This window comes from Ammodytes marinus (genome assembly GCF_949987685.1).
Source record: "Ammodytes marinus genome assembly, chromosome: 24".
In the NCBI taxonomy this organism is placed as follows: Eukaryota; Metazoa; Chordata; class Actinopteri; order Uranoscopiformes; family Ammodytidae; genus Ammodytes; species Ammodytes marinus.
Genome location: NC_137228.1, coordinates 9,101,733 through 9,115,185, shown reverse-complemented (window position 1 = coordinate 9,115,185; position 13,453 = coordinate 9,101,733). Strand labels below are relative to the sequence as shown.

General features: G+C 43.1%; 1 protein-coding gene across 18 annotated transcripts in view; it reads left to right on the top strand.

The window, feature by feature from the left end:
* Nucleotides 1-1,604: 1,604 nt before the first annotated feature.
* The window catches only part of mbnl2 (muscleblind-like splicing regulator 2), a 49,885-nt gene continuing 38,036 nt past the window's right edge, over nt 1,605-13,453 (top strand). For 17 of the 18 annotated variants that reach the window (XM_080053236.1, XM_080053243.1, XM_080053242.1 and 14 more), the window contains exons 1-2: nt 1,605-1,823; nt 11,598-12,432. In XM_080053236.1, coding sequence (XP_079909362.1) covers nt 12,259-12,432 — 174 coding nt within the window. In that variant the 5' untranslated portion in view covers nt 1,605-1,823; nt 11,598-12,258. Of the gene's footprint in view, nt 1,824-5,409; nt 5,680-11,597; nt 12,433-13,453 lie in introns of those variants that run through there. The other variant, XM_080053245.1, reaches the window with a different exon arrangement.

Genomic DNA, 13,453 nt, shown 5'->3' with positions numbered 1-13,453 from the left:
CAATAATTACAGCAGCACTGTCATCGGCAATTGAATTCTCAAGTCCCATGCTCCTCTCAACAATGCAATATAGACAAAGAAAATGTCTAATAGAAACACACAAGCAAGGAGACACAACTAAACACAAAAGTAGTGCAAGGACACAGTGCAGATAAAAAGTGCAGAGATAAGGTGCACCATGTATAAAGTAGAATGGAAAATAAAGTGAAATTAAATGTAGACGGAATAGAATGCTGTATATGGAAATAAAAAATACAAGTATTAATAACTAGGACCCTATACATGTTAAAGAATAACCAGTGCCGATTAACAATGTCTTCATCCCTGCACTATACCCGAAGGCCAGTCACCTGACAAACTGTGATGCCTTCATTTATTCCCCATATAACAGCCATATAGGCCTTGGCCCTGACAGAGCAGCAGTCTGTGATGGCTGTGCTCATTGTTTGGTGCAGCTCAATAGGCAAACACATGGCGTGGGCAGCATGTCACTCAGTGCAGGGCTAAAATTGTGCCTCTCTGCTCATTCCGGGGATATTTGTGACTTGCTCCTTGTTGACTCGATTGCGCTTCTTTCTCGCTGACAAACGGCTCTCTGTGTTGTGTGTCACAGACGGCTAAATCCAGCCAGCTGGGTGCAATTAGGGGACGCCAAAATGAAATGCCCCTGGATGGATGTGAGAGCGCTCCTCTGCAAAAGCAACAAGTGGTGATGATTTGCTGACTTTAGAGCCCACGTCAAATAAAAAAATCTCATCAAATTTATTATCTAGATGTTTTGATATTCATCTTACATTTTTGACAGGTTTGAAGTTAGCCTACATAGGCTATAGGCTACTGTAAGCAAGTCAGTAGGCTATAACAATACAATAGCCTATGTCTACAGGACTTCATCATTATAGCCTAATCGGTTTTGTTACAACAGAAATATAAATGTATATTCAGGAAAAATAAGCTAAATCAATCAAATTACTCTTGTAGCCAATCAACACCACTAGATTTAAATAGGCTATAGCCTAATTGAAATAGGCCTATGCAATTTTTCATAAGGCTATTTTCAATCGGAAAAGCAATAGAGGAGATTAGGATATTCTACATTATTAAGATATGAGTGTAAAAGGGAATTATACATACATAGGCTTTTACAGAGTAAAAACAACAGGTTTTGTCAAATATGTCCACGACAGGCTACTTTGACAGACACACACGGACAGACACTGGATCACAAATCAGTGGCCGCATCTACTCCCCCCAGGGAGATTCACTGTTGTTTCCTAGGTAACAAGGCTTCCTCGCCTCCCTCCCTTTACCCTTGGTTCCTCTGGACTGTACCACCTCTACTGTAGGGTGGGAACTGTGTTGTTTATCGACTAGAAGTGGGTTTCGGTGTTTAACACAAATGATCTGTGCTCATAAAATCCAATTACACACCACTTGTCTTGTAGTAGAAGCTTATCATATGCTTAATAGCCTTGTTATTAATGCGTTATTAATGTTTACACATTTGCCGTAACCCCCCTGGTCGAGCACATTCAACATTCATCGAACTGTCAAAATCGCTTGTTGCTTCCTACCCTAGCTTTAAAAGTAGTTAGCGAGCTAGCGAGTGATAGCTTACCTCTCCTGCCTATCACTGACGTACAATTGGAAAGGGAAAAAAGTTTGCCGCTCGACAGACAGTGGGAAGTATCCTTCGAAGACCGTTTTATATTTTATTTCTCGTCCTGTTGTGAAGCCCTGGTCCCGTTGCAACCGCAATAGCGCTATAGAGAGCGCGGCGGTGGCGACTGAAGTGCAGCTGTATGCGACAGGTTCGTTATCAGGTAAGCGGCAGGTAGTTAGCTTAGCAGCTAGCGCCCTCTGGCATTTATTTACTCACTTGTTGTTACGGGGCTATGGTTGACATAGCGGCTACTTGGACAGTAGATGTGGCTAGAAAAAATTTCTTACGGTGGTTCTACAGTGTCAAAAAAACAGTATGCGCGTGTGTCTGGTTCGCTAAAGTTAGCACACATATACTGCCCAGACAGCTAATGAAAAACTAGTGAAAGCAGAAACAGAAATCAGTATGCAATACGTCGGAGTGGTCCCCGCGTCTCTCCTCCTGCATTGTTCAATGTAATGCTTTGTGGCACGTGCTGTTTGCTATTAGTTAAGTTGCCAATGTTATGGCCATAATAAAATCACTGCATGAATAGGTTTGATTAAACTCATTTATTATTGATGACATTTCTGATAGAGAGTCACGTTGTCGTCATTGTCACAAGGTGCACCCATGTTCCAGACCAGTGCGCATCTATCACGTGCTATGCAATGCAAATGCAATTGTAAGAACTGAGCACATTTAATGGCATCTTGATTAATGGATTGTCAGATTTAATTTCTGTGTACAAGAACAGTTGATGCAGCTCTAATGAGACGTAAGTGGAGTACATTTTTAATCTGCGTGCATGCGAGCTGAGCGGGAGCCTTTTACACCTGTGGTAAAAAGGTTAATTAGTTGTGATCAAGCCCGTTGCCCGGTCACGCATAATAATTGGTCCTCCTGAAAACACAAATTGACATCTCATCTCTGAGCAGAATTGCACCAATGGAAAGCACAGTATAAATGAGTGATCAGTATACAACATATTAAAGTGCACTTTGGCTTGCCATGTATACAAATAGAAAAACAAACAAAGTGAAAACATTTACTTATACCTTGTAAAATGAGAACTGCAAACGTTTGATTGTAAAAAAAATTAATTAAACCTTGCTAAAGAATTAAAAAGTCTAAAAACTGTAACCAACACCTATTAGAATAAGCCTGGCAAAGGTGAAATAAGAACAGTTTGTGACAACAATACAGCAGCGCCTGACTGTAGAAAGTATATGTTATATGAGCATCCTTTATTACGGTTAATAAAGCTATGGCACACTTGAGACTGACATAGAAATGGTTAAGAAATTAGCTTTGTATAATCAGCAGTATGACAAATTAACCAATAATTTTAAATGAGGTTAAAATTAGCATCAAATTAACCATATGGAAAAAGACAGTATCTCAATGCACAACCGTGATCTTCTTCCAAAGCACACTCACTGGTTGACCGCTTGCTTGCCCACGCATCCATTAAGGGCTCTTGTTAATTCTCAATCATCATGTGGACTTGTGTGTGACAGACTTACCAGAATGGGTTTCAGGCGGGCGGAAGGAAGGAAGCACACAACTCTACTCGATATTTGATTAGAGGCTAATAATAGAAAAAGACAGCTGCCTTTTCATTGATCTGTCTTCGGTGCCCTATTTCGGAGACCCACATGCTTTTTTTCTTCCTCTCTGTAGTGTTAAACTAACCATTGGTACATTACAGTAATAACACAATATTATTTTTTTTAGATTTTCAAACAATTTTTACCTTTTTTTTGTATTTGAAATTTGAAATTGAAAATGAAACAGATGTGTGTGCCATTTAGGGTCAAACAGGATGATAATAAGAGAGAGGGGGGATACCATGTTGGAAGGAAGTGGCTCAGCTTGTTTGTCTGCCTGGCCTTTTGTTTGTTTTCCTGCCTGGACAAATCTATTTAGGAGGCAGGAGGCTATCTGCCTGTTGGAAATGAGCTCCATACAGGGCGTGTCATACGGTTATTGACAGTTATTCAGTAATGCGGTTATTGAGAAGTCGGCTGCAGCCAGATGAGAAATTGATAAGTGTCATCTTTCAGCAATGGTGATGGAGCAGGCTGGTCCTGTACAACTGCTGTTGTTCTGGATGAAACATAACATTTGAATTTTTTTTTAAATATATTTAATACAATGTTTTTCATGACAGTGACATTTTTATCCTGCAGTAACATACAGTTGTTGCAGTCTGGCAGCATTCCTGCTCAAATCTCTCGCATCTGGGTACGTGATAAAGGAAAGTGAGACAGCGCTCACGGAAAGGTGTAAGGTGACACTTTTGCTTTTCGACAAAAGGCTGATATCCCCTCCGCCTCCCTTTCACCTGCTCCATATAATGGCAGAGTGTTTGTCTGTGTTATTTCATTACAGGTGCCCAAGATGACGTCAGCATTTAGTATAATTTGCTCAGCGAGACAATTTTCATGCAATAGATTAATCTCCCTAACAACAACACAACTCTCCCAAAAAACCTTGTCAAATCTCTAGCCTGTTGGAAAATCTGATTAAATATAGCTATTAAAGCATATTCCGAGACGGTTAAATAGCTTTGTCTATCGTGGAACTGTTTATAGCATGTTTAGCCCTCATTGATGTCAACGAAACACCCAGGCTAACGCGTCATTCACAGCCTTTTATATCAGACAGAGAGAGAGACAGAGACCGAGACATAGAGAGAGACAGACAGTACAGCTGTTCCATTGAAATCTGTATCGAAAAGTCATGAAGCTGGATCTCTGACTCATCAGTTCTGTGACGCTCCGGTTTCACGGCTCATATGATGCCAACCGGCATGTCATTGGCTACTGGGTGGAAAAAGATGGGGGGGGGGGGAGGCAGAGCAAGACTCCCAAATCCCAGTCACTCACCACCGAGCAAATTCTGATGCAATAGCAACAGAAATGTTCACTATTGTGTCATTTTCCAGTCCAGTCAACTAAGTCAGATTGAAATGAGATTGGACTAGAGCTTTGATAGATGATGGCTTTTAGACATGGAGGGGGAGGGGGGACAGGTGAGGGATGAGGTGTGTGTGTGTGTGTGTGTGTGTGTGTGTCTGTCTGATGAGTTTAGAGGACGGATGCTAAGGAGAGATAGAGGACATTGTCGGTGCAATGCTCTTGTTTCCTGGGGGGGGTGTTACATTAGATGATGGAACGTAGACAAGGACATGCAGCACACAATCTTTAGAATGCCACTGCAGCAACTTCTTTGATCACTTGCATACTGCTTATTGCTTTGTTTTTGCATGAAATTAGTCTAGACTTGATACTCCTGAGCATGTTTTCTGTGAGAAAACAATTCCGGAACCGGTGGTGCTGATTTGAATATGAAATATAATCGAGTTCAAGTCCACCGGGAGAAGGACTAGTTTAACAGGGCGTGAAATTGGAGAAATACCTTTTTTTCTCTAACATCAGCATTCAGAGGTTGTTGCTGTAAACACAGTTTTGTTCCCGCCGTCACATTAGTCCACTGACTGTGTTCCAATGGAGAAAGGCAAGAGAAAGCTGTGATTGTGAGGTAGCTGTCCTTCTATTGGCTGGAGCTGTTAAAAAGGGGGCAAGGCCCGTGCCACGAGCTAGTGGGCAGGAAGGGGCTGGCTTTAGGGATGTGGAGGGGAAGTGAGGGGGGGCTGGCTGGAAGTGTAGTCAGATAGTTGGAGTAGACACTCTTCTGCTTCCTGCCTTGCTTGCTTGTTCGCTCGCTTTGCTCTGTAGCTGAGAGAGAGAGAGAGAGTTAGAGAGAGAGAGAGACATCGAGAGAAAATCCCCCTGTCTAGGCATGGACCTCCAGCTGCAGCAGTCGGCAGCCCGCGAGGAATGACAACAGTTCACATGGTCATTAACTCCAGTCGCCGAGGCTGAAGGGAGAGAGAGAGAGAGAGAGAGCCGTGCTATAGCTCAGTGTGACAGAAAAGCACCGGGTTGCATCCTATGTGTTCGGGACAGCAAAGCAGACAGAGGCACACACAGCACAGCAGAGCTACTACTACGGGACCCCTGTGGAACCAGGTGGGAAAATAACCGTCATATTGGCAAGCTTTTTTAAATGTATTTTTGAAGGAGTTTTTTGCTGCAGTGTGCTGCATACCAGTCTGGGTGGGGAAGGAGGGAGGAGGAGAGGGGAATGTTTTATCTGTGCGAGAGAAAGCATGTGAGGGTGGAAAAAAAACGAAGGGAGCGTGGGATAAATGCACGCAGGAGCACTGGGGGAGCCACGCAGTAAACTAGCCTTGTGGCAGTTTCCAGCACTGTAAAAACTGCACTGCACTTTCTCTTCTCCAGGTCCTGAGGGACACAGAGGCATTATCACAGCAGTTGACTTGCCCCTTTCTCAGTGCAAATGTCAGCAGGAGTTTATTTTTTTATTTTTTTTGCCACATGGGCTACATATTTTTCGCTCCCTAGAGAAAAGCCTGTCGTGTCGTTGTGTGGCATCTGCCCTGTCACTGCTTCCTTTGTGTGTGTGTGCCTCCAACAAAGTTCTCATTCCTAACTCTTGTGTGGGTGTGTGTGTGTGTGTGTGTGTGTGTGTGCGTGCGTGCGCGCATTTTCCAAATAACATATGGGCAGAGTTGATTGTTTGTTCGGAGCAGGGTGTGATGTTTTGACACTCTTTATTTACACGGAGTCGCGGACACAAATAGCTGACTGCCCCGAAATCATTTGGAACTTCACAGTTCTTCTAATAAGGTCCACATCATAATTAACCCTCCCCAGTTAGACGGAGCTCGGGTTGACGTGTCCCTAGCTTTCCGCTGTCTATCTAGATTTAGCTTTCCCCGCTAGACGCTACAGGCCAAGTGGTGGACAATCATCGCCTGCATGGAAAAGGCCAGGGTAATGGTGTCATACTGTCTGGCTGCGGATCAAGGGGAAGTGGGTGTTTTCTAAAATGGAACATCAGTCCAGCCCTTCCTGTTGAGCAAATATAATGGGATAAAGTCTGAGACAAGAGCCAAGTCTTTACTGCAAAAATTCCCCCAATTCCTCTGAATTGACTCTCTTGCAAATTGCTTGATGGTACAAATAAAAAACGATTTAGTGTTGGTGGTTTCTAGTTTTTATTTTTTATTTTTTTATTTTTAGATAGGCATCAAAGAGGGATTCTGATTGCTCTGTGACACTGCGGGGAGTTTGCTGAATCATTCACCTCCTGTGTTATCGAGTGCTGTAATTTGAAGGCTTAAGATTTTCTTTCATTTTAATGTGTTCAACTTAAAAGGTGGAGTCAGCGATTCCGGAGAACACTTGACATTGTCAAAATCTCTTTTTGTCAAAATGCGTGAATTTCTCCTCACGATCCACTGCCTGTCCTTACTGTGTGTACGCACTTTTCTTCATCACAGTGACATGTAGCGGATCGTGAGGAGCTATCCACTGATTTTTACAAAAAGTGATTTTTGACAACAAGCATTCTGCAGATTTACTGACTCCACCTTTAATTTTCTAAATGGGGCTTACACGAACATAGCGTTTTTAAATACTTTTTTCTAAAGTATATAAAGTGTCCGTTTAACTTTTTTTAAAGTTACTATTAGCACAGTGGCTCTCCAGCTTCCTCCGACTGTTGGATGAAGTAAGCGTGGATATCCTGGTAATCATCATCTTTAAATCTGAACAGCACTATGCGCGCCTGGCTGCCAACTATACTGTAATTAGCTGATGACTTTCCATGAGTCCTGTGGATAAGCGGGGGATAGACAAGACCATTTTATTTACACAGTAAATAACACGTGTACTGAGTGCAAGGGTTGATATCAATCCCACATAACTAACACTATCTCTACACGTAATTATAAAAACTTAGCACATGATGGAAGAGGTATAGAATCTGTTTTGTGTTACGCCTGATCAGGAGATAAAGGCCTGGTTCCATATCATTCGCAGGGCCATTCAGGTCACTGTGGTTTAGCTAAGGCTATTATGATATGGGGCTCACCTATCTGCTGACTCTGTCAAATGCTTCTTGTGTCGCCCTCCCAACAGTAGCTTAGCCCTGGTGTAGCCTCTGCTGAGCTCACTCACCTGTCCTTATCGCTAATGGTCTGATGATATTAAACTCGAGGAGACGTAGCGTAACGAAACTGTACATTGTTTTTTCTGGAAGTGAAGGAACTACCAATCCCACAATCCACTGCGGTTCCCTATCTTTTCCCTACAAACGATAGTTTTGCGTGTTCTTTCAAAATGTACACAGACCTTCGTTCTACATTTAACCTTTATTCTCTGACATTATGGCATATAATCAAATCCGCTATGGAGAAAATGAATGGGATTTTTTCTTCCGGAACCGCACTGTTGAGCTCTACAGCCATGCTCTGATCCCATCCGAAAGGTGCTAAGGGAACATTGTGTAGGCCAACAGGCTGGTGATGTCACACTGAAAGCTGGGTTAGGTTTGTGAGGGATGGAGAGCATTTTGATAAAACCTGTACTATAAGGCTCACTTATTTTCCATTACTCACTGGAAAAAGGAACATTTTTCCTATTTCCCCTCCACAATGAGGCCCTCTCTCCACACTACAGCCTTGAAAAACATTGAGCACTTGTTCCTCTTAGCGATGCAAATGACCGTAGGACTGTGGTTTGCCTGCATGAAATGGTAATAAATGTAAATGTAGCCACTCAGGTACCCAGCAAATAGCCTTGTCTATCACAGTCATTTGTATTTCTACAACTGTTATTTTCCATGCAACACCTGGCCGATGTCACAGTAAACGTTGTCACAAAAAACTCTCTGGACCAATGAATAACCACCTAGCTTACCGTCTCTCTGCTGCTAAACAAAAAAAAGCAGCTCAGATAAACTTGCACTGCTACAGCCACATGCTACAGCCCCTCAGATACCTGACTAATGGGTTACATACATGGTATTCAGAGGTCAAGCCAATGACTTTCACTCGAGACCTGCCAGTCCCGCTGACTCTCATTCAATTACGCAGGCTGACCCAAGATAATGCCCCCTGCCAGCCGGCCTTAGTAAGCGTTGGTAATCCATAAAGTCTAGTATATGCGGTGCTTGTCTTCACATCTCTGCCCCTGCTATATCAGGTCACCCTGTCTGTCTGTCTGTCCACTGTTTGGAATGAGGGACACAAAGGGAACTCAGGAACTAAAGATAAACAGGATACTCTGATGGGCAGGATTTAGCTATTTAGGTTTTATTTAGAAACAGTCCTGTATAGCTGAAAACATAACATAAAGTACGTCACTGTCAGGCTTAGGGGGTCAGTTGCCAAAGTGAGCAACCAAAGGCTTCTGGTATGACAAGCATGGCATCTATTTCATTGCAATAACTAGTTGAAACATAAGATATGTCAAAACTGCAGAAACAGACCTAAATTTATTCCTGAAGGTGTACAGGAGGGTATGTCTGAGGTTAAAACATGGGGTTTCTCTATGGTGTCTTCCTACCTGCTGACCATCTGTCATTGCCTGCCTTTATATCTGTGGCATTGTGCTTTAAGCGCAACCGCTAAGCTCAGCGTAAATTCAACCAGGCTCAATGCACTGTAGCTGCAATGAACTAGCAGAAGCTAAACTAACCTAATTTTAATTGATACGTCTGTATAATCCACTGTCTAACCTAAACCAGTTAAAGGCCTACTTCACCAGTGGGAATATGAGGGTGTATTGAACTCTGAGATCCTATGTAGCATAAATGTGCAAACATTTTAGGATCTCAGAGTTCAATACACCTTCATATTCCCACTGGTGAAGTAGGCCTTTAAGTAACATGGTCATTAAAGCTTACTCTCAATGAGGATTTTGCACTTAACAGCACTACAATATTATGTCAAACATATTGTAAAAACACACATTATACAATACGTTCCTGCATGATTGTTATAATACCATCATCTTTATGAGGGTGTGTTTGATCTTCAGTCCTCACCATTTGTCATGACAAACATTGCTTGAACGTTATCGGTTAATCCCTGTGAGTTTTTCCCAACCAACCCTCATCATCCATGTTTTTATGAAAGTTTACTGTGCTGTATAAATCCTTTCCCACAAAAGTCTGCAATCTTATTCCATCCTATGAGGCCAAGTCACCTCAGAGAAACAAGCCATCGTGCCTTCACACGTTGTGACAAAGTAGGTTAGCTTGATCACGGACCTCCTATGGCGTCTAAAAATAAGAAGGGATTAATTGTTAAAGGTCAGATCTGACATGATTTTTACCTGACTTTCTCTAGTGCAGCGATTGGCTCTCCACCCCGGGGAGACGGTGTGAAATTAAATCCTGCCTCAGAGAGTGGGATGCCTGGCGTCGGTAGGATCGCGTGTGAGGAAGCTTCTCATCTCATTTCACATGATCAGCACTGAAGTGGGACAATATGATTAGCTTGACAATGGTCTGGATTCATAGGCTAAGTGTTGGTGCGTGATTTCAAGGGGGGGGGGCATCTTTCTGAAGCTAATCTGTTTTATCAGCACAGTCAAGCACAGTCTGGAAGATATGTGTGTGTTTTCGTAAGCCAATTTTATAATTTGGATATACGGTCTTATCCTTTTCTGGCTTTCTCTCTTTGATATGACACAAAACTTTGAAACTAAATAATTCAGGATTCTCCCATTAGAGACCCAGTTCAAGAAATACAGGGCTTTACTTATATCTAACACTACCTGAAGGACTGTGCACACCTGTGTGACAACTGTAGGGGCAGTCTGTCTTTGAAGGGAATTTGTGAAGGGATTTCTTCTTCCCTTAACAGAAGTAGAGTACCGGTCTCAACTTGCCTTCATTAACAACAAGTGCAGCTTGTTATATGCCCTTAGAAGTTGTTTTAAGATATTGTTCTTACACTATTTAAAATTTTTCTTGGTGTTTGCTCCTGCTCTTGCGAGTTCTTCATAGATACAATTACAACGTGTTTGGAACAAATAAAGTTACAATCTTTTAACCAGAGCTCTATAGGTTTTTTTTTATAACTCTTCTCCTTCTCCTCTCTCAGTCTGGTATCCTCAGCTCCCTTCTTTCCCCGCCCCCAGTCAGAAGAAAAACATTTCCAGATGTGCTAACTAGCAATGAGCTCCCTGCGCAGTAGCTTAGTAATGGATTTCATACGCTAAAGCTAAAGGTCACTTCCTCAGATTGTTGCTCAACCATTGTCCCCCAGCCTCCCTCTCTCTCTCTCTCTCTCTCTCTCTCTCTCTCTCTCTCTCTCTCTCTCTTTCTCTCTCTCTCTCTCTTTCCCCCCTAGACAACAAACGAACACAAGAGATTAGTGCCTTTACACACACATTCCCCCCCATGAATGTAAAGTGGCAGGCCCGCTGACAATGAGCCGGTATCTAATTTTAAATGGTGGGGAGACAAGTGAATATTGCAGGACATGCACTGGGGCAGCGTCATGATCTCGTCTGGCACTGGCATATGCATCTGTCTCGTCCCCTCTGTTGGCTGCTGGACGGCTGCCCGGAATAGTGCTGCGCTGCGCGGTTTTCTATTGGCTCAACATCCCACCATGCATTGCTCTACTGGGCCCGGTCGGACCCTGGGGCTTTTTTACTCTGCTCTGACTCAATGCTCTGGTCCACTGTCTCATAGCACAGAGGCTTTTATCATTCACCGCTTTGTAGGCCGATATGTTGGAGAGCCCTGGGCTTGTAGAGTCATCCCGTACAATGGCGCACAGCAGAGATCGGGGGACTCTAAACCCAAGTGGTTTCTGAATAACCTCACAACTGTCTTTTTCTCCGGTTAATCAGCGATGTATCGTTTAGAGCTGTTAGCTGTAGCACCCCTGCAGGGTAGTATGCATATAAATTCAGATTGACATGCATTTTAACGCCAGCACTGTAACGCCTGTTGGAGCCTGTTAGATAAATAGACTCCCATCATATTTAGCAAGCTATTTTTCTCACTCTGGAGATAACCTGACTCTTTCTTTGTGTCTCCGCTTTCTCTTTTCCCATTTCAGATCCCTGACAGAAAGTGCCTTGTGAGACAGCATCCCTACTTGACGATCCCCGGGCGTTTCTGAGGTGTTCCACATTGTTCCCTCCGCAGGACCTTGCTCAGTTGGAAGAACGCCCATGTTAAGAGGTGGATCTTCTGCACTGCTGGCAAAGGTGCCTAAACCCAGAGAGAGTACTTCTAAACAATTGAAAGCCACAAGCTTTGTGTTGTCCAAAACTGTGCCATCGCACCTCAAAATAGCACCACACTTTGGCTCCCTAACATCCCCCCTTGCACAGATATCATCACTCTTACAAAGGACATTTTGGGGACATTGGTAAAACCAGCAGAGCTTAGCTCCGAGCATGTCCCCTCTGCCTTGTCAGAGGTCTGCACCTGAGACTTACTGATTGATGAACAAGTAGCGCTTTGACTGACAGACTCCACAAAAGCAGTGCAGTCCCATGCCACGGTCACTGGGACTTCTCCAGTCCATTACCTCCACCTTCCTGTCCACAAGGACAAACTTATCCACTGACCTGAGGCCGATCATTGAAAGCTGCATGTTCCTTCTCTATTAGTTGTGGTGTGTTAATTTTTCCATATCTGGAACAATCTGAAACACGTCTCCAGAGGATAGCCTCCTCCACTCCACCTCCAGCTCCACAGCCAGCGCTGCCGACATGGCTCTAAACATTGCCTCCATACGGGACACAAAATGGCTGACCCTGGAAGTTTGCCGGCAGTTTCAGAGAAACACTTGTTCACGAAGCGATGAGGAATGCAAATTTGCCCACCCACCCAAAAGCTGCCAGGTGGAGAATGGGAGGGTGATCGCCTGCTTTGACTCGTTAAAGGTAAGGATCTTGATTTTGTATTAATTTACGTTGCCACTGCTGCCTGCGACTGTCGAAGGTTATAAAGCAAGTATGAGTAATTTGATACAGTTCTGCAGGACAAATATAGCATCTGACGTAACATTTTATAGCTTTGTGGTCGCTAATGGTTGGTGGGTGTAGGTTGTCTGCTCAAATTAGCATGTGTGTCAGGTCTCCATGCTGTGCTGCCGTTAGCAAACCAGTCTGACCTATGAAGCTAAAGGCCAGAGAGGTCTGTTGTCATGTTCACTGTCACCACAGGTGTGCGTGCGTTGTGTGTGCGTGTTTGTGTGTGTGTGCGTGCACGCGTGTTTGTTTTTTTTATACGGTAAGTTCATCTAATGTTACCGTGCCATGTCTATCAAATACACTTGTACCATCTGATCGCCTTGAGTCATTCCAGGGCTTCTATTCCTGGGTGCACATCAGCTGTCACATAAAACCAACAAACAGCCAGAGCTTGTGTTGTTGTTCTCACATATATAAGAGAGGTGTAGATATTGCATTTTTTGTAAACATCAGACAAAAAATCTAAATTTGAAGAGGATAGTTATTGACTATATCTGGCTAATATGAAAACATTAGCCTTAAAGCCATTTTAGTTATTAGTTATCAGGTCAGAAGTCATGTGGATTTTATATTTGCATTGTTAAATAAACTTATTAAAGCACAGTTTTTTCATAGTGGTAAAATAGTGTTCAATTAGCTTAACACCAGACATGTGAAGTCTCCCCAATTACAACAATGTTGCTTTGCACAACCCCCACATGCTGCATCAGAGAGCAACCCAATATTTTCAAGCAGTGTAGAAAAAAAAACAGCTGTGACAATGATAAATAGCCAAAGAAACTAGAGCAGAACAGAGGATTTTTTTCTCTTTAAGTTTGAACAGTAGCTGCATTTTACATATACAGCAGTGCAGTGTGTGGAAAGCACACGTCATATTTTTCAAGGTTGTGCACAAGGTCAGCGACAAGACAGACAGACTTGATTCACTCCA